Source organism: Paramisgurnus dabryanus, chromosome 18 (assembly GCF_030506205.2).
Source record: "Paramisgurnus dabryanus chromosome 18, PD_genome_1.1, whole genome shotgun sequence".
Lineage (NCBI taxonomy): Eukaryota > Metazoa > Chordata > Actinopteri > Cypriniformes > Cobitidae > Paramisgurnus > Paramisgurnus dabryanus.
Window position 1 is genome coordinate 27,067,297 of NC_133354.1, and position 23,015 is coordinate 27,090,311.

A 23,015-nucleotide genomic window follows, 5' to 3' on the forward strand; every position below is an offset into this window, starting at 1 on the left:
CACAAATGAAGATACTTTGTAAAGTGTTTGTCACCAAATAGATCTGGGGCACCACTGACTCCTTAGTATTATTTTCTTCTACTGTGAAAGTCAATGGTGCCCCATATCTTGGTTCTGCTGAACACAAATGAAGATACTTTGAAAAGGGCTTGTATTAAGATCTGGGACACCATTGACTTCCATTGTATTATTTTCTTTTAATAATTAAAGTCAGTGGTAAAACAAACTTTTTTCATTTTTTCATATACTGTATCTTCCTTTGTGTTTAGCAGAACAAATGTAAAATAACTTGGGGAAGAAGTTTAAATAACTTGGGGGTGAGTAAATAATGAGAGAATTTTTTAATTTTTAGTGTTACTATAGGGTGACCATACAGTACGTGCCATTCTTCCCGGACGCATCCCGTCCAGGATTTTGTGTTCGTCTTCCGGAAGTCGTATTTGTCGACCGCATACGTCATAGAGGATTATTATGATTATTACAGAAAAGCAACCGTTACATTTTAAGGTAAGAATGAATCTAAGATTGTATGTTTTATGTTTTTAACTGAATGGCGTATGCGGTCAACAAATACGACTACCGGAAGACGCACCTGAATCCTGGACGGGATGTGTCCGGGAAGAATGGCACGTATGGTCACCTTAGTTACTATCCCTTTAAACTACAACCAAAACTCTAAAACATTCATTTCCACTACTGTACTCTACGTGAATACTTGCGGTTATTGCATGATCAGCATAATCACACACTGTAAAAAAAATCCGTAGAAATTGCAGCTGGGTTGCCGGTAACTTACCGTAGATTGAAATTTATGTTATTTACTGGCAAAATTTTGTTCAAAGTTGAATGAACATTTAACATTAGCAAGTCTTTGTCTTTACAGAGTAAAACTAAAAAAACAGCATCAAGCAAAACGTTCTGGGAAACAAAATCTGAAGCAAAAAACAGAAAAAGGTTGATGATGATTTCTGGTTCCCAGAATGCTTTGCATGAGGCTGTTATTGTATAGTTTTATTCTGTAAAGATAAAGACTTGTTAATATTTAAAATTTATTTAACTTTGATCAAACTCTTGCCAGTAAATAACATAAATTTAAATCTACGGTAAATTACCGGCAACCCAGCTGCAATAACATTGTAATTTCTACTGATTTTTTTTACAGTGCATGATTAATAAGGATGCAGCGGCACCCCTTTTTAAGGATCGAGTACGAGTACCGATATTTTTTCACTGGTACTCGCCGATACCGATGCTTGTTCTACTGTTTTTTTTTCAAGTGTCAATTTTCTAAGAACAAATGCAATGACTAATGAACATATCAGCATCTTTATTTTTAACAACTTCAACTCATATTAAGAAAAAACAAATCATTCTTATGTGCTTATCATCACAAATTTTCAAAGCCAAAAAGGGCAAAACCATGGATGTAATGCATGTAATTTTTACCTGCCTGTCACAAAGCTGTCAAAGTGCTAAAGAAATCACAGACAACAAGACAATCAAAATTGTCATAAGGTTTCATACAGTATGTCACGTGAGGTATCGGTCTTTGAGCCTACATGAGCCTGGTATTGGGCCAGATACCGATACTGGTATCGGTGCATCCCTAATTATTAATACTTTGTAATCATTTACAGGGGGCATTTCGCAAGACTTGAAGATGTAAAATAAATCTTTGGCAGAGTACATATGTGAAGTTTTAGCTCAAAATACCCCACAGATAATTTATTATAGCATGTTCAAATTGTAATTTGCTGTTTCTGGGTGTGTCCTTTAAAATGCAAATTAGCTTATCTCTGTACTAAATGGCAGTGTCATGGTTGGATAGTGCAGATTAAGGGGCGGTATTATCCCCTTCTGACATCACAGGGGGAGCCAAAATTTCAATGATAAATTTTTTTTACACGCTTGCAGAGAATGGTTTACCAAAACTAAGTTACTGGGTTGATCTTTTTCACATTTTCTAGGTTAATAGAAGCACTGGGGACCCAATCATAGCACTTACATGAAAAAGTCAGATTTTCATGATATGTCCCCTTTAAAAATAAGACCTGAAGATGGCAAAGGAAACAAACTGCTACAATTTGAAACTAAATTTCATCGAAGAACAATAAATGTTTCTAATCTAAACAAGAGAAACTAAAACACAACTGCTTCTAGTAAAATTCAAGGATTGTCCTTTTTGTGGTTCAAGCCACAACCTTCCCCTATCCACCTCTTTAGCCACTATAGGCTACACAGTGAGGTGCTTTCAAAATGTTACAAAAGCTGTCACTGGGACGGTACCCTTTAAAAAAGTCTTAAGATGTACCATTTAGATGCAGATATGTACCTTTAAAGTACTATGTGTACCTTTGGGGTGGTACTTCGAAATAGTACCACCCCAATGACAGCCTTTGTACCTTTTTCTGACATTACATAGACAGATAAATGGGAGGAGAAAGATGATATGGGAAAGCCAAGGGCAGAGGTAGGTAGATAAATTTGGCTCATATATTAAATGCAACACATTGCCATACCATTTTTAAGCCATTGCACCCAGACATAGTACCACTTACTATACAAGGTCAGCGTTTACGCAAATGGAAAATCACCGATCTACTGTATCTCACCAAGAAAGCTCATTTTACCTGCTAATTCATCTTCACCGTTTCACGGCCTGTCATTCCCAGCCTTCGATCTCATTCTTATTCCACTACAGACTTCAGCGAGAGCACCGTAGCTCTCTCCCATCAATATTGCATCTCAAACCATTGCCCATTACGCACCACTCTGTATCAGAGGCCTAATGTCCCTCTTCGACATGGAAATGATCTGTAATTGCAACGGAGACTCACCTGGACCTCCGCAATACTTCACAGTTCCAGTAACAGGCGATGGGTGGGTGTACGAGAGAGGTAGAACAGCATTAAAACATAATCTGCTTTTCATTGTCAGTTAAAGACCATGAGCGCCGCTACGCTATCCCAGCCTCACTCTGTCGGCTTTTATGGCCGCCGGCTGTAATATGTGAAAATCCCATCAAGAGCTTGTTAAATTACCTGCTCTTACTTGAAACAAATCGAAAGCTGAAAGTGATGCAGTCACAATGATATCGATCTTGAGAGACAAATCTATAAAATGCGAGTCTAAAATTAGCCATCGTGTGAAGAGGAAATTTGTAAAGGAAAGGGAGTAGTACGGGTTTATTATTGACAACTTCAGCATGAGGCTTCAAGCATTGCTACTAATGCACTTAAAGTCTGTTTACATCTGTAATTCTATTGCATGAACAAATCAGCAATAAATAGAGATCTAAACGGGGTGTGTTTAAAACGAAACGAAAGGCGTTCGTACAAGAGGTCTTCTCGGGTCCAAATAAATGTACCCAACCCTTTTTTTTCACTTTTTACAATATTTTATATAAAAGAAAGACCCTGAGACAAACTCAAGAAAATTAGACCCAACTCTGACCCGAACCAGTGGCAGTTTTTTTTAACCAGACTGGTCCCAAATGTAAACAACAGTGACGTGTGTCCAATCTGCACCCTCACACGCACCAGTCAGATAGAAAGAAACAACGGTGGCCTCGCAACCAATTTGGCACGCTGCTCCGTTTATTTTCATTTGTTATCTGACGACCACACCAAGGTAATGCTAAAATGTGCATTTAAATTTGATTGACAGGTCTCAATAAAAATGACCCTACCGCCAGCCACACAATGTCGCAAGCGCTCTTGGCTAACAGGGGAGGAGTTGGAAAAGGACTCGATGCACACACACAAGATAGTTTGGGTCGTTTTGGGTCCGTTCGTCAAAAATGCATTCATTTTAAATTAGGGGTGCACTGATAAATGCCGATACACTAATAACGATAACTATTCTGAATCGCACAGCCGATATTATTCACAACTATTTTATTAGGTATGTTGCTAACTCCGCTGTCACTGCTGACTTTTTGGTTCCGCTCAACCAAAACTCACGATTTCCTCAGGCGGCGCGTGGTGTTGTGGAAAATAATGCTTCTGTTGGTTTGGTGATGAAGACATTTCTGAGTTTTGAATGTTAACGCCACCGGAAGACCCATAGGTACCTTCTCGTTCTCAGTCACCACCTTTCATGTTTAACTACTGGCTGTGAGGGCTCGCAAAGTCTGTTGTTTGTAAAATCGTCGTTGTTTTTGCTGAATTTGAGTAAAGACATTATTGAAATTGTAATAGACATTTAGTTTAATTGCTAAACTACAAGTGAACGAAATTTGTATACATTTGAACGACGACCACAGGAGTTTTACTACCCCCAAATCTGCTTGAATGGACAAAGAATGTGAAGCAGCCGTATGGCCATGTAGTAGAAGTCTGTATATATTAATTAAAATGTGTGCGAAATGTAATGTAAATGTAAAACAATAAAATAGTTATGAATTGAATATTTTTGTTTTAATCTAAAACTTGTAAAAGAGTTTAGATACAAAACCCTTTGGTTAAAAACAAATGAAATCTTGGAGCCAATCTTGGGGTTATTAGCGATATTCTGAATAAAGAGTGTTATTTGGTGAAATTTGTGTAATTTTATTATATATATGACTTTTCAGAAGTAGAAAGGATATGGAAAAGATTCAGATCAATATCTCAAAAATTAAAAAAGTTATAGAGAAAAAAAACTTTCACATTTTCATTATTCGTTCACACATTCTTTTGAATTTTAATTGAAAACATGGGACAAAATAAAGTGATGATTTTCGAGTTTCAAATGCCCAGTATTTTGTTATTCTTGAACCCATAAACATGATCTTGGTCTCTTTAAAAAGCTTTTTTCAAGCTCTTTCTATCTAAACAACTAGTTTTAGCATTTAACCATTTTGAAAATTTTAGCAACATACCTAATTTCATGTACTAATTTCAATCACTGTTAGTTTGAGTTGTTTATAACATGCATTTGAAAAAGCAACACTCATCAAATATAATCGTTATACACATTCTTTATTATCATGAAAATACCTGAAAAGGTTTGAAGAACAGCAATATAAATATGCTTGAGACAATTCCTGGAGCTGCGTGTCATAGCGGCGTATGTATGGTTCTTTGTCTGCAGTGCATATTGAGTTTCTGCACGAGAGTGCCCTCTGGCTTTTGGATGTAGCAGCATTTCATCGTAATTCATTGAGAAGCATAGCAAGCATTATCGGCCGATATATATGTGCAATATTTGTAAGTCTAAATTACCATTACACGCGCAACATATGACATTTGACCCATCACGTTACCACCACTTCAACCTTTGTTGATGCTTCTCGTAGCCTAGTTGGAGCGAGCGTTGCATGAGTTGCATAAAGTTTTGCTGTTGATTGACGAAAACTGGGAAGGTCTTCTCTTAGAAAGCATTAGGAGACTTATAGGAGCACAGCAGAGGTTGTGTAGGTAGGTTGTATTTTTTCTTGTTCTTTTTTTCATTAATAGGTCTATTTGTGTATAGTTATCAGGTTCCATAGCCTATTTAGGTGCTGATGGTAGGCTATTGAATGGCGCAGAACAAAGTGGACTTTAGCCTGTTTCATTAACCCATTCATGATGATGTTGAGAGAGGTACAAGATAAAAAATAAAGCACTTAATTGGAATGATTTTAGCATGTGTGATTTATGCGTGTGCTGTTAACGGGCCAAATATTAACGGGTCTGGGCGGAGAGGATTTAATTTTGATATCACGGGTGACGGGTCGGATCTGGTGCTAAATTTTGCGGGTGTACGGGCGGGAGCGTGAATCCAAAAATGGACCTGTGCAAGACTATGATCTAATTGATGAAACCACATATGCCAGCGCATAACTCCTCCCAAATGTAACCATGCCACCCAGAAGTTAGCTGGCAAAGAGGCAAACAAACAAATATTACACGCTTATTGACGACACAGTGGATAAAAAAGCTTTCTAGAACCAATAAAAGAGTCCAATGACAAACTCTAAAGAAATTAAACAAAGAAATAAAACTTTGAGGGAGAGTTTTGTGGACGCTTTTCCCCATCATGGACCTGTACGTTAAGTGTCGAGCAATGAGACACACATCCCCTGCCCAACATACAGTACAACATACAGTAAGTGCTGCATTTTGATGCATAAACGTCATCTTAAGTTCTTTTAAAGCAGAGTAATAAACAGTATATTTGGATTTTGCGCGGGAGCAGAAGATCGGATTGATATCCATTTTGCCAAGACTATCCGATTATCTATCCGATCAGAGACATGAAGTGACCAGGTTTAAAAAGACCCTTAGACACAAACCCACTCAGGTCTTGGGTTGGACATCGGGTTTTTAGATCTAAGTTGACCTGTAAAGACCTCTAGTTCGCACCACGTTGCAAATGTGCACGGATCATGTTCCTGACATTAACGCACTGTGAATCGCTGTGATGTGTGCAGTCTGGAAATATGAGACGCTCCACTCAACGAAACCTGATCAGCCGTGGCCACCAGAGATGCATCCGATGTGCATGTCAATATCAGGCGCAAATGTTAATCTGTGTTGACTGACCACTTCAAATCAGATCACATGAGACGGATGGTGATATCAGGTGTAAATGGATCCACAGAGATAGAGAGCTCTCTATGAGTAATCTCGTGAATGCAGGATGCCTCTTGATTCGCTCACCGCTCTCACACGACCCCTCCCTTCAAGGTTAATTCATACTCACTGGAAACACAGGCCTGTTCCCTTGCAAATTATAGTGAAATGCAGTGATGTTTACCACTGTTTGCAAACACCAGCAGGAGAACTTGGCTAGTCTGTAGGTTTGGTTTGGATCTGTGACACTTTACAGGTATGTACCATCAAAAACTCCTTTTAAAACAACACCTGACAAAGTGCAACCCCAGCTTCAGTTTGCCTGCCGTTTAGCTTCTTTCACATAAATTAGACTTGAAACTAACCATACTGCAATCTCAATGTTCTGCTATGTTTGGAGCAGCTGAATGGGCACGGATGAAGGACTATAAGCGCGTGTTCCCAGCTGTTATGAGGGGACAAAGTGCACTAAAGGGACCGTATAAAGTTCTCGGCTGCCCGGGAGTCGGAGCTTTTTTCCTGCAAAACGTCCGTAATGAGAGTATGCGTACCTCCGATTCTCTCCCGCCATATGGTCAGAGTAACTTGCCCACACCGTAGCCATGGACCACCAGGTTGAAGCATCCTGTAACTCAAAACTCCTCCCCTGGCCATCCAAGCATATCCCAACACATTTGTTGTTAATTTTATTAAGTTATTTTTCAATAATAAATTTTCACACCAGCCCTACAGTGTATATGAAACTAATCATTTGTAACTGATTGCTGTCATGTCAATTAACCAGGTCTTTATGTTTAAACTAGGGAATAGTTTTGACACTTCTCGTTTTGTGTCTATCTACTGCCTCTCTCTCTCTCTCTCTCTCCATCTTTTATCTACTGTAAAGGTGAGGCAGATACTGTTGGTCTCAGTGGTCTGGTCTATTTTAACAGCACACAGGAAAGGAAAGAGTTGACGACAGGTTGCTTCTTGCTTTAGGTACGACTCTGTTATATTAAGATGTGGGGAACATCTCATCTCTGACTATTAAACTACCCTCAGTTTCACATGGACTTTAATGTACTGTATGTCTGAGCCAGCATCTATGGAAAACACAGAGGTCTGAATGACAGGCAGCATGGCTCTCCAGGATACTCCAAAATCAAAACCCAACAAAAATTGCTGCAGGCTGTATTGTAAATTTGGCTTAGTCTCCATAAAAAACATTCAAATCCTAAACTTATGTTCAAACTGGATCCTATCCGGACTGAGAAGGTGAGATAAATATATAACCTTGTATGAAAACACCACACAAAAATGAAATGCAAAAGTAAAACATTTTTAAAAGACTCTGCCTACATTTAGTAAAAAGGTGACCGTTTCTAAGACAGTTCTCAAAATCCTGATATTGATAACGTATCCAGATGTGTCTTTACTTAAAAAATTATGTAAACATCACTTTATATTTTGAGATTTGGACATATACTTAAAATATATTTAGTACAATTACACTGTAAATAATTTCTGTAGAAATTGCAGTATAACTGGGTATTTACTGGCAACTAGCTGCAAGTAACTTAATGTAGATTTTATATTTATGTTATTTACTGGCAAGAGTTTGTTTAAAGTTAAATGAACATGAAACATTTTCAGTCTTTATCTTCTGCAGTAAGTTACTGGCAACCAGCTGCATTTGCATTACAAATGTAGCTTTTAAGCGTATAAACATAATTTAACTAAAACATTTAAGTGAAATGAACTTAAAATAATCAGTACATGTTGTGGGGAATACCCATAATCCTTTGTGCCTTTTGATTATTTAGGCTTTTTCACAGAATAAGAACTGATGAGAACTTTTTTGCGGATCATTTTAAACAATAAACTGACACAAAGACATGAATTAGTATCATTGGACATACAACAACGTCGAACAGTCCTCTTTCTCCACACTTGTAAACACTGGGGCGTAGTTTCGCATACGTCATCAGTGACCTCTTGACGTAATAATGTTTTGTGTGAGGTCGCGCTGGCGAGTCACACGACCAGAGGAAGATGAGAAGTTGTGGTTTAAAAGTGCATATTTTTATTGCCAAAAATGATTTTTTTTGCTAGATAAGACCTTTATGCCTCGTTTGGGATCGTTTAGAATCCTTTTTAACCGCAATTTTAAACCGCATTAAAACTGTTAAGTGTTGGGGTCCATTAAAATGTTAGATGTTAAAATAGAATGTTTTCCTAAAAAAACATAATTTCTTCTCAACTGAACAAAGAAAGACAGCAACATTTTTGATGACATGGTGGTGAGTAAATTATCGGGAATTTTTTTTTTTTATTAAGAAAATTGACTAATCTTTTATGTTCAATGAAATTGCTAAATGATATTGGAATTACTAGAAATTTTAAGTTTAATGTACTCTTGTTTTAAACACACTTTGGGCCCTATTTTAATGATCTAAGCGCATTGTCTAAAGCACACAGCACAATGTCTAAATGGGCATGTCCAAATCCACTTTTGCTAATTTAATGACGGGGAAAATGGTCGAAAAGGGTTGGTCCGTTTTTTTAATAAGTAATGGGAGTAACGTGCAATAAACCAATGAGAGTCTTATCTCTCATCCCCTTTAAAAGCCAGTTGCGCTGGCGGCACTATGTTTAATCCCTATTTAGATGATGGACTTTGTAAACTGAAAAACTAAGCGGAGGAAGAAGACCCCCAGTTTAAGATTAATGTTAAATAATTGTGTTGTTTTTCACTTGTATTGAAATTGTTATTTTTTTATTAAAACCTTTAAAGTTGTTTTCTTTTAGTCATGGAAGTAAAAAAACAGGCTTTTAATTGCTTTAAATGTATGGCTATCCAATATCTATAAGTTTGTAAGAAAAGGTTTGTACTGTAAAAATACTTTATTTGTAACAAACAGGAGATAAAGAATTTACAAACGGCTCTCTGCTTGTTTCAGCACTTGGACAGCGGCACAAGTTTTTTTTTAAGCATTACTTAAAAATGTTTCTCATATCACGATATCAACAGGTAAAGAGTCATCATATACAATAAATCCGTGAGGTAGCATTTAAAAAAAAACATTTAAAAACAGATGCATTTGTTCAAAGCAAAGCATTTATTTACTTACCAGGCTGCAGGTGAAGCAGCTCTTTGTGCCTTCTAACATCTCATAATCGGTCCTCATTTATGTCCAAGAGACTCAATAATAATCTTTTACATTCAATCCTTTAATCTTTCAGATTTAAAAGCGTTTTTGTGCTGCTGCGCATTCATGTATGTGATAAGCAAACCTGCGTTGTTGTCCCGTTTATAGGAACATATTTCTAATGCGCTCCTTAAATAACAAAAAACATATTGCGCCATTGACTTAAGACTTTAGAGCAGGTTTTTGTTGGTCAATGGCGAAGTCTATTTTAGTTCCCTCAACATAGCAACACTACAACACTGCGCATGAACATACCTCGTTTTCAGACCAGTACGCCCATGGGCGCAAAAGGGGGCACAAATTAATTTGCTATTTAAACAACGTGGCACTAAACGTGAAAATGATCATTGCGCAGGGTGGAAACAAGCAAAAGACACTTGCGTCGGGTGTAAGATAGAGCTATTTGTGTTGTCCCTTTTATTTTTTTGAACACAAAATCAACTTGAAATGAGACAAAAGTGTGTTAAATAGGATAGCACAAAATTTGACACATCCTTAATTTAGAGTATATATGGCAACAACTTTCCTCCAATATTTAAATAAGTTAATTCAACTTGTTAGGGTTTAGATAAAGGTTTTAATCTATAAATTCAAATAATAAAACAAATGTAATTTCTGAAACCAAAACACACCATATAAGATACAGATCTCTTAATTCATAACCATAGACACTGCATGTAAGATAATTATGCATGAATCATAAAACTGTTTCAGATGAAGTATGGCCTGGCATACTGCAGGACATTGCTGTCACTGCTTGACATTTTACTTGAGATGCATATAACCATCGGCAGTATAAATATACCAAGGCAACACTATATTCACTGTTTTAGCACGCATACACACTGCATTTTGACAAGATAAAATAAAAAACAAGAAAAATAGCATAGTATGACTAAACATTGAAACCAATTTGTAAGGAACGTTTTCAAAGTCTTTTATTCGCGTCGTCTATTTTCTGTACCGTAATTGAATATGGCCAGTTGGTCGAACGGCAATTATCACAGACTCTAACATTTCATAGCAAGATCAATAGAGAATACAGCATAACCTGCAAACACAGTACATTGTTCAGCACTTTATATCTTCTGATAAAACAGACACAGAACAGGCAGATTGCTGTATGCAGTGATAATATGGATGATAATGGTTTATTTCTTCCTTGATTGCAAATAATTTGAAAGTGGTAATTAAACAAGTTATCAGACTGAGAAGTCGCAATTAACATGCAGGTTTCTCTTACAGGAACAATATCCTGCAGAATATTATCATAGGAGAAAATCAACTGCGACAAGGAGATTATGTACAATTACACTCATAAATCTAATGCGTGTCATTTTTACAGTAGTAAAATATTGTCTCCCCTATCCTGTTAAATATGAGACACAAAAATAGCGATTTTATTTTGTTTTGCCAAGTATTTAATTTTTATCCAAACAGACAGTTGACTTTCTCATGCTATAGCCAATTTTAGATGATCCAACATTGATAAATATTGCCTTCCCAAACAATGGTGTATCTCTAATCCTTCTACTATTTAAAGTATAAATACTATTAACACATGCCTGGATGTTTCACACAACAACTTCATCTCTCATCTCCTCTGGTATTCTGTTGTATTGTAGTCCAGTCCAATCCAGACCAAGTCTGATAGGATCAACATCTTCAAATGTTTGTCATAAAACTTCAGCAGCACTCTCTATGTGCAAAGCTCAGTAGCAATTGTTTCGATAGCTGCGATCTGAAACCTATCACAGAAAATCATCCTCTGTTTTTATTACAGGGGATTATGGGGGTTAAAATGGATAAAACTCATCCATGATGACATTTGTGTTAAAGCCGTAGCTAATGAGAAAATTCTGGACGTATCAAATATACAAGTCACTTGTACATTTGCATGATACAGCACTCTTTGTTCAAAACATTTTTAGACTGTGTGTTATATAAAATGATGAACACTGAAAAGACAAAACAAAAACAAGTGCTGCATAATATTACATTTAAATGCATGCATTTGGCATATTCCTGCATTTAATGCGACATACAGGGCATCACAGGGTACATATACATTTTTTTTCAGTACGTGTCTTCCCTGGGTTTGACCTTTGTGCGCTGCTGCTAACACAATGCTCTTCCACTGAGCTACACATATTATCAGCATGCACATTTCCTATGTAAAGCTTATAAATAATAATAAAAATAATAAGCTGGTCCGGATTCATGAATTATAAAAAGTTTGTAAGAATGTTCCTTGGTGCAATTCTCTGATGTTTCTTAAATGTTTTTCTTAAGTATAAAATGGCAAGCTTTGAAATGAATTATTAGAATTATTATCAGACCACTGATCTTTTTACCAACTCTAATGTGATATATACTACAAACAAACAAGTGATGTTTAAGACAATAAGTATTCGCTGTTTATTAGAGGACAGCTAGTGTATGAAGGCAGTGCAGTGAGTAAACATCATTCCCTAATCTCACAATCGTTGCATCATTCAGGTCGAGCACTCCGGGCCTACTTCACTCTCCGTGCCCAGCTCAGTCTCCCATGCACATGCATCTGCACGACGAAAACAGACACGGGAGGTGAAGAAAAAAGTGAAGATGTGTGAAAATACGCACATACATAACAGCGGACCAGCCACTTTTTAGTGTTTGTTCCTCCTTTGAAATGTACACAATCCACGCGTCAGCTCCTACAGTCTAAATGTTGCTCGCTGCCCAGCTCCATGCACAGAGACACCAGATGCACATTTCACCGTGACAGCGCCACCTGGCACTCGTTGACCAATACAATTGACACAGTAGCCTATCTGTACAGATGTGAAGCTAAGATTAATCCAAACATTCGCTAAGTTTGGCTAAATGGGCCTAAAAGTCGCTAGATATAGCAATAAGGTCGCTAAGTTGGCAAGCAACACAGTCACTGAGTTAGCAACACTGCTTCAGCCAAAGTAAACGCCCACTGATTAACATTGAATTTGCATACAACTTGAAAATGAAAACGAAAAAGTAATAATTTAAAGAGAACATAAAATTAAAACTGAACTTTACATTTTATTTTTGTCCCTATTATTGCTTGGGCATGAATAAAAACCCTTTTAAAAAATGTATTTACAGATTCCTTTTCAAGCTTGCCTTTTTATTTTAATATTGTCTTGACTCAAGATTATATTGAAAATTACATGTCAAATCATCAATATAATTTTATTTTTCAATTTGGCGGGAATGATGCTTCATCACGTTAAAAATGAAATAATTTAATATAATGTTTTAATTTTTATTTTAGCATTTCATTTTCAAATTTGGGACATATTTTGCAATTTTATTTTTTATTTTATAATTTAGTTAATTATTTTATAATTGTATTAATTCATTTAAAAAAGTCCAAAAATTCTTTCCATACTAGAGAACATCATGAAGTAAAAAATAAGAACTTGAAAGTGATTTACATGTTAAGTCAATGCAAAAGACGCGATAGACATCCTGAGGGGCAAATGACGTGATTAGCAAGAATGACGCAGTTTTTTGGACTTTGACGCTCATAACGCGTGATTCGCTTCGATTTTTCGATTCAGTTGAAAAATCTGAACTTTGCAGATACTAATGCCACATTAACCAATCAGGAGCTTGCTCTGGTAGTGACATGATTACAACGTAGTGAGTCGAGGCAGAAAAAGGAAACAACATCCTTGCTGTACGTGGACACCCGGAGCTGTATGACACATCTTCTTACTTTTATAGAAACAGGAATAAAAAGGATCTTGCTTGGAAGAAAGTCAGTGAGGAGGTATGAAAATCTGGCGGTATACTCTCATTCTGGGGTAATAATTAAGGATGATATTACGCAGAGCCTGAAAGTAGTCCCCTTGGTATCTTTCAATAGCAGGGGACTATTTTTGAGTGCTGCGTAATTTCACTACGCCTCCTGCAGCCATGTTACGGCAGTAAAGTCCTTGGTTATTACTCCAGAAAGAGAGTATAGTCCTAGTCATATCGGCCTAGAAAATCACAACTTTTAATTTTCCGTCAGTCTTAGTACACTATGTAATTACAGAAGAGTCAAGTTTTAAAGCAACACTATGTAGTTTTTTTACCTTTAAATAATGTCTCTAAAATTATTTCAGTGATAGAACAACTTTTAACTGGACAAATTGTACTGTTGCTGCAACCTGAGCAGCCTCCTAGCTGCTACAAGCACACTCTTAAAGTTGCGGTGGAGGGTAGGAAACACAGCCCCGCCCCTCTCCCTGCCTGCAGAAGAGTGTCTGATACCAGGCACTGTTGCACTTTTCAACCACATGGGGTAATTTTTACATGGAAACTACATAGTGTTGCTTTAAATAGGAAAAATATAAAAACTCTTTGGTTATTTTTTAGCGCCATGCTAATGATCTAATCAGATTCAATGGATTATGCTAAGCTATGCTAAAAGTGGTACCACCAGACCCAAAGATGGGCTGAATGGATTCAAAAAAGGTAAAAATCAAATGTTTCACTTTAGAAAATGAGCATATTATAAAGAGTGTCCCTTTAAGAATAATTTTCTTCTTCAGTAAGTTTAGTAAGTGCAGACCAGGGCCAGATTCACTATAGTAATTGAAGTAACAATCTCACCTTGTCTGACGTATTGCTCTGTTTCCTGATGTACCATCTCTGCGACACATCCTCCATAATGCAGACGGCCGTCCTGCTGATAGGCCTTTAGCGTCTTGCTGGAGCTGTAGGATCTCTGTGACACTATGTGACAGTTCTCACCGTCCAAAGAGGATGTAGCATACTGCAGGTCCTTTCTGCGCTGTCCCCGTGTCACAGAGCGTTGCCGTCTGTCCTTCAGATCCATCACTGCAGGAGCCAATCAGCTCACAGGAGCTAACGGCCGATTATAATCAATTACCTGCAGAGAGCAGTATGGAGTAAATATGTGCTCAGATTGGTTAAGGTCTCTTCATATGAACTCCATTCATATCATGCATGTTTGATGTAAACAATGTCTATAAAACACAGAACATTATCTATTTTTGCTAAAAAAAAATTGTAAAATGCCAAATGCAAACAAATAATTTACTTTTTATCACTTTAACATCCATTGATCCAATTGTGGAATTCAATTTACAATAACTTGATGCCAAGTTAAGATCCCACTCGAGGGATTAACAGAAGAAACTATTTCCATTTCAATCTGTTTCGTGAATAAAAAGCTAATAGGAAGAGTCGAAATAAATCAGTTTTGTTTGTGCTTGACAAGCCATGGTCACTATCTGCTTGTTAAAGGAATAGTCCATTTTCTTAAAAGAAAAATCCAGATAATTTACTCACCACCATGTCATCCAAAATGTTGATGTCTTTCTTTGTTCAGTCGAGATGAAATTATGTTTTTTGAGGAAAACATTGCAGGATTTTTCTCATTTTAATGGACTTTAATAGACACCAACAATTAACACTTAATTCAACACTTAACAGTTTTTTTCAACGGAGTTTCAAAGGACTAAAAACGATCCCAAACGAGGCATAAGGTTCTTGTCAAAAATGACAATCGTTTTGCTAGATAAGAAAAATAACAAATATACACTTTTAAAGCACAGCTTTTCGTTTAGGTCCGGTCCAGCGCGACCTAACGTAAATGCGTAGTGATGTAGGGAGGTCACGTGTTACATATATAAAACTCACGTTTGCTGACTATTTTAAACAATAAACTGACACAAAGACATTAATTAGTATCAGTTGACATACAACAACGTAGGAACGGTCCTCTTTCGACACACTTGTAAACACTGGGGCGGAGTTTCGCGTTCGTCCTCTGTGACCTCTTGACGTCATGACGTATTGCGTCGGGTCACGCTAGCGCATGACGACCGGATCTAAACGAGAAGTTGTGCTTTAAAAGTGGATTTTTGTTATTTTTATTGTCAAAAATGACAATCGTATTGCTAGATAAGACCCTTATGCCTCGTTTGGGATCGTTTAGAGTCCTTTGAAACTCCGTTGAAAAAACTGTTAAGTGTTGAATTAAGTGTTAATTGTTGGTGTCCATTAAAGTCCATTAAAATGAGAAACATCCTGCAATGTTTTCCTCAAAAAACATAATTTCTTCTCGACTGATCAAAGAAAGACATCAACATTTTGGATGACATGGTGGTGAGTAAATTATCTGGATTTTTCTTTTAAGAAAATTGAATATTCCTTTAAGTCTCCAACTGATCTCAAATGCCATAGGGCAATAAAAAGAAATGATGCTAACATACACTTATATCATAATGCAAAACTACCAAACACCAGATCCTAATTTTCATCTCCACACCAAAATCTGACATGACCAGACATGGACATGTATTTTTATAAATTATTAATATATTGCTGATAGTAATACTGTTAGCAGAGACTGCGGTATACACTGTGATTATAAACGTTTTGCTTAAATGTGTAATATAAATAAATAGTGCTTATAAACTTCTGTTTAAATCATATCTATTAAAATGATGGCTTTGACCCAGTAACAGCATTCCTTACGTCATGACTTAACAAGCGGATAATCTGTCGCTGTATAGATAAGAAAAGTGTTTGTAAATACTAGTAAATATGTTTGTTTGTACCTGTTGAAAGCAACACTTTGAAAGTTGCTACTTTCCAAATTCCTAAACAGCAAATCAACACATTTCTTTTTAGCTCTAGATGATAACAACCCTTGAAAGCTGTTTTTGAAACAGATCAATAACAAAAGTCATATTCCAGGAAAAAAATGACATATCGCAACAATGTATCAAGGCTCCCAAACAGAACCTGCTATGTTGAGCTCAAGACAGACGCATCCCCAAAATGCCTTATTATCAGGTAGAGCGAGAGCTTCTCGATAACACCCTCCCACACTACATCTGTGTCACCGTGCCGAGTTAGCCAAGCGCCAAGTTAGCAAAGATCCAATCAAAACACAGAGTCTTTGGCAGAAAGCCTGTTGTTTAGGACATTTACATCATGTGGTCACAAAAAATAGCACTTTAATGTTAGATGATGGAAAAAACATCAACACTAAAAAAGAAACGGCGCTTCTGTAAAATAACGAAACGCATTACCTCCCCTACAAAAATTGTGCAGACATGCTGTTACAAGGCTGATATTTTTTTTACTACAATCTATAAAACAGAAGTCCACGGAGATGTTGGATGTAGAAATTGCACTTCGGTTTCTCTTAAAACAGTTAAAGTGGAGCTCAAACATCCTCAGTACATTATGTACTTAAAGAAGTAACTATGGCCATAAGAAAATTCTGCATTAGATTTAGGTTTATGATTTATGAATCTTATTAGTGGCTGTTACAATGCACAAGAGACTAGGGCTGTGCAATTAATCGTTTTCTATTGAGATTTTTGCACATTTCGATTGCAAAAAGAAGATAATCGAGGTCATTCGATTAGTGTGCCTCATTTCATTTCTGTCGTTTCATTTTGTGTTATAAATCCAGCAGGTACACTGCTGCACTTCTTTCTCTCTCTCTCTTGCACGTCCAGAGAGCTGCACTCTCGCATCTGTCCGATGTCGGATCACTAGGTAGTAATTCTAAGTATTATGCATTTGAAGTGAGCTGAAGCAAAACTATCCCTCGTGTTTAAAATATGAATCACATTCTGCTGGCACCACTGCTTTGACACGTGTCACCTTCTGCAACAACACTAAATAAATGCATTGAATTGAGTTAAACATTTTACTTTTTTTTTTGAGCGTAATACCAATTATTATTTCATTGCTAAAGACATTTAGTCAATTTTAAAAATGTTATGTTAAAGTCAGACGTCTATTTTGGTATTATTGGCCTTTGTTTGTTTGTTTATGCATTCCTAACAGCATTCCAGCATCTATCCATACACAAGTTGATCATTGTGCCCTTTGACCCACACATAAATAGACTTTAAGAAAGGTCATGGGTTTGAATCCAAGGGAACGCATGACCACAAACCAGTCTTAAGTAGCACAGCCAAAAATACATTGCATGCAGAGGCGTCATGCCCATTCAAACTGAGGGGGCACGTGCCCCCTTGTTTTTTTTGTGCCAAATGGATTTTGCATGCAACCTCAAAATCAAAGAAGCGTCCATTAATCTGTTATTTGACTTTTAATCTGTTTAATACGCACAATATTATCAATTCTGTGCTGAATCCTTGTCACTTTTCAGAGATGTTCGCCGTTTTGATAGTGTTTTGATCATGTTAGATTACTTTATTCTGGCGGCAGGTAGGGCTGAGACAACGCGCCGCAAAATATGGTAGAGTAGTAGCAACGCGAGTGGCTTCAGTCCACGCCGGTTTCACACAGCAAGGCCATGTGCTTCTTAAGTCTATAATTGTGTTTATATCTTTCATTAAGAACAGCACGAAAACAATGTGGATTAAACAAATCAATTTATAAAAGTTACACTGACCATCAAAAGGCACATTGAAGAGGTTTTGCTCATAAATGCATGTAAAATAAAGTAATTTGAACTTGAGATTTTTATACTGTTACTAAACTGCACAGTATGCACTGCAAACGCTTTATTAAATGCTACCTCTGACTAAGAATGCATTATTTTGCACTTGTATAGTCTTTTTTTATTTTGAAATTTTAAGAGCAATAAACATATATTGAAATGTTTACATTCAGATATGTAAATCAACATGTATAAATTGCTATTAGTTAATTAATGGGGAGATAATCGAGAATCGAATCGAAGTCGAATCGGACTGATAAAATGAATCGTTAGATTAATCGATGCATCGAAAAAATAGTCAGCGCAGTCACAGACGTCATCAGCGTCTGAGCGCGCTCACAAGCTCTTTGCTGTTGCTGCTGCATTTTGCTATCTGAGGAATTAAAACGTGAAAGAAACGCTCACAACATTTCCAAACCCCAGTATGGTAATGTCCAGCTAACCTCATCTGTGTAGAAAATGTATGGTTTAAAATGTGACCGTCTCAACGTTATATTAGTAGATTTCTAGATTCATCTTCTTGGTACAACGCCAAAGTTTGCCAGAGTTCACTGGGGCGCAGAATCACACTTGCTGAGGTAAAATTTGATGCAAAATCCGTTCCTCTAATAATTTTATCTAAACATATTTCTTTTGAATCATTATTGAACATTAAAATCAATCACGTGGCAATAGCTTATGTCATTTTCGTTGTTTATATATCTTAAGCATTTAAAATTACATGAATGCAAAATGTATTAATGACACAATTAAACAAGTCATTTATTAAATCTTAAATAAATAAAACATGCCGTTTCAGATGTAAATATGATACCAATATGTCATCATTCCGATTGAATAGTATCTGATATAAAAGTTAGTCAACACTTTTATATTGGAAGTTTTTTGCATGAAGGCAGGGGTGTTCAAATTGTTAGAAATGTAACTGCCATGGAAAAGACTGAAAGCTCTATAATATTTTGTTTGATGTCTGTGCATGCACAAATTTCTGTGAGCTGTGCACACTGTGCCCCCTTAAAAAAATTGGTGCATGACTGATTGCATTGGTCAAAATTACTGATTTTCAAATCTTTTTGATGTCAAAAGATCTCGTCCATGAAGATATTTTGAAAATTTCCAGCGTATATATCAAATATTTTATTTTTGTGAGTGAAGCAGTGCTACTCCATTTTTACAACTTTAAATGCGATTTTTCAATTTAGATTTTTTGCACCCTCAGATTCCAGATTTTCAAATAGTTGTATCTCAGCCAAACATTATCCTAACAAACCATACATCAATGGAAAGTTTATTTATTCAGCATTTGACTGAATAAATTGACTCTTATGAGTGGTTTTGTGGTCCAGGGTCACAAATGTACAGGACCTTGAATGCTACTAAACAGATCAAACGTAGCGTCAGTAGCTGAGTTTCGTTTTAATATTAAGCAATGTTGATTTAAACATATTTTACATCTTCAAAGAGAAATCGATATCAGACCAAGGCAGTATGACGCAACTCTGATATTGTTCGGGTTGTACATGCAACAGCCACTGCGCAGTCAATACGTTCAATGAGAAACTAAATGTGGTTGCGTATGGAGAGGCAATCTAGTTATGTTTATTGATAGGCAACTGATATTTATGTCAATAAATCCTCCCCTGACAGGCGAAACATGCAAACAATCCAAATGAATCATTTTGTGAAAAAAGACATTTTTCAAATAAATGTGTTTGAAGCCATGCCACTGAACTCTTTTGTTATTTTATACACTCGAAAGAATGGTGACAAAATCAATCTTATGATTTGAATAGACATAAGAATATATCACACACCATTTCATGTAACACACACACACAGACAAAATTCAAATAATTTACTAAAATAAATAAAAACTATATATACAGTATCATATATTTATAAAAATCTACACTGTCAGATAAAATGTTAAAAAAAAATGGTCCCTATTTGTCACTCGGGCGGTACACATTTGCACCTAAAGAGTTAATTTCAATACCTAGGTAGGTACATATTGGTACTAAATGTATACATTTATCTGTACCTGATGTTGGGACATTTTTAAAGGGTACAGCCTGGGACCATTTTTTGACCATTTCTCTAAAGGTGTATAGTCTGACTCACCATAACCTTTATACGTAGCTCTTAGACATGTTTGCTGTAAATAATGCAAGCACACTGACAGCAATCTACAGCTATCCAATTAATACAACCTTCCTATCATCTAACCATGAATGGCGCTGGCACAGGGAGGTGGATCACGCTGGGCAACTCTGTTAAAGTTAATCCGCCAAAATCCATCTCGGGCAGAGCGGCGTCTCAATCAGTTTAGAACAAAAGGCCACAGAAAACACCACGCTGAGACTGATGGGCTCTCTCGCCTGGCACAGAGTGACCAACTGTTAACTGTGACTGTTCAATTAAAACTGCTTAGATGGAGGCGGTAGGGAGGAGAATGATAATTATAGCTGAAAACGAGCGGGGAGAGACTTCTAGACAGGGCAGACAGATTAATATTGGTGTGAGATGAAGTAGGAGCTTTATGGGTTAAATTTCAATGAAGAGGGATGAAGAAAACTGTTAAATGAGATAAGATGTTAGAGGTTAGTGTAACTTATGTTGTATGCCTGCTTGAGTATGCAATACCTACCAGCGTGCTTTGCAACACAGTGCACAATATTGAGCCCTGTCTGTGATATCCAGGTTTAAGTTTGCAATATTTTAAAGCTTAAATTACTGTAGGCGTTGCCTACTGTTGCCATCTTGTCCGCGCGTCACAGAGCTTTACTTGCAGATAACCAAAAATGGGTAAAGAGGCGGGACATGGGTAAAGTTGAGGTGGCTGGTAGCTGAAACCACGCCCACCTAGCCCAACTCTAGTGACCGTAGTGGCTGTTTAACCAACACTCAAGTGACCACGCCCTTAATTATGCAGAACTTTAAAGCTTAATTTAATTTAAACGGATAAGTTACAAAAAAATTCATCCCCTTCACAGTTGTCATGAAAGGCAAAATAAGCTATATAGGCAAAAAACTAATTTTGTACCAGGCTGTAAACATATTTTTTTCTACTATAAAGTTGGCTATTTTAACATGGAGGTCTATGGGAATTGACTCCCTTTTGGAGCCAGCCACAAGCCACAAGTCGATGAATTGCAGTTTAAGTCACTTCCGTATTGGCTTCACCACAGAGATCGGAAGGTTGCCCCTCGATTTTTACAGAATGTTCTTTACATTATGTAGGATGATTTTATGTAGAAAAATAAAAAAAATAGCTTTTCTACAGATTTGGTTTATTAACATAATGTAGAGGGTCAAAAAAACCAAAAGATAAAATTATATTAATTTGAAGTGCAAAATTTTACAATTCAAAGTCTGTACACTCAATATGGCCCTACAATTCAGGAGTTTAGAAGCAAAACTCCTTTGTCAAAAATGGGTAAAAATAACAACTGAACACTCTTCGCACATATTATATGCAACAAATATTTTCAAATGCGCTTTATCTCAGCCTCAGGTCATATAAATATTGGTTTGTTATTTCATGTCATAACTTAGTTACTAATATTTAGGTGCAAATATGTACAAATATTTAAATAACTTCACTGTAAAAAGTGTTTCTGTGTCTTAGTAGATTTAACAAAAATAAAATGAGTAAACTGTATTAAAATTTTTGAATTCTTATTTTTTATCAAAATATGATTTAAAATAACATAATAATTTGAATAATTTGAGTAATTCTAAATGAACACATCATTGAGTAAATTCAACTTCATTTTATCACGTATAATCCACTTAAATTTGTAAGAAGGTAATTTACCTAATAATTTTATGTTAAAACTACGTGATTTTATTATTAAACATAACTAAGTAGGCAATGGACTCGTAGTTCCCAGAATGCTTTGCATGGGACTGCATTTGGAGAGTATAATTTGAATTTATACTCTATTTTATGTGTTTTTAACAAAAAAGAAAGAATTAATGTTCATTTATCTTCAAGATTTGTAAGAGTTTCTGTTTCTTCTTTTGAGTTTTGTAGTTATCATTGTTCAGAAGACCATAAATAATATAATAATAATAAAATTAATTTATAAATCAGAAGACATTAACTACTATTTTTCTATTTAAAGGTTCCTATTTTATTTAAGTCTGTGTATAATATGCTGATTTTTTTTACATTGGTTGTGTATTTGCTTCTTCTTAAAATGCTACTAATATTTTCGCATTCATTGAAATCCATATTAATCCATATTATTAAGTTGTCCTTACTCAAAATATCAGTTAGTTCAATAAACTTACAAAAATTAATTAGGAAATGTTGCCTTAATTTTATAGAGTTAGATCCAAGTAACAGTTTTTACAGTGTGCTTTAAGTCTGAGGTCTTCAACCTTTTTCCGCCCAAGGACCCCCTAATGAAAAGAGGAAGAGCAGGGACCCCTTGTATACATAACAAATTAATTCTACATTTACATTGTTATGATGGTTACTTTATGAAGATATTAAAATAATAATTATTGGCACACTATTGTATAAAACATTTTAATTTTACTAAATACGTTTGTTTATTATGCTCTTAATATTAATAAATTTTTTATTATTGGCCTATTAATGGATTTTGTTTGGGTCTAATAAAAAAATATTTTGCATTCAAACAATATTTGAAGAACCCCCAGTTAAACCACCACAGACCCCCCAAAGAGTCCCCCGACCCATTGAATTGGGTTAAAATGTTTACCACACTGTAAAAATACATTTCTTGTGTAGTGTCTTGTTTTCCTCAGTAAAAATATCTAAAAACTCTTAATTCAAGGTAAAAGTGAGTTTAAGCTTAA

At 36.0% G+C, this 23,015-nt stretch overlaps 1 protein-coding gene across 1 annotated transcript in view; it reads right to left on the reverse strand.

The window, feature by feature from the left end:
• The window catches only part of LOC135776837 (teneurin-2-like), a 115,759-nt gene that overhangs the window by 23,176 nt on the left and 69,568 nt on the right, over nucleotides 1–23,015 (reverse strand). The window contains exon 2 of the mRNA XM_065287755.1: nucleotides 14,342–14,621. Coding sequence (XP_065143827.1) covers nucleotides 14,342–14,567 — 226 coding nt within the window. The 5' untranslated portion in view covers nucleotides 14,568–14,621. The remainder of the gene's footprint in view (nucleotides 1–14,341; nucleotides 14,622–23,015) is intronic.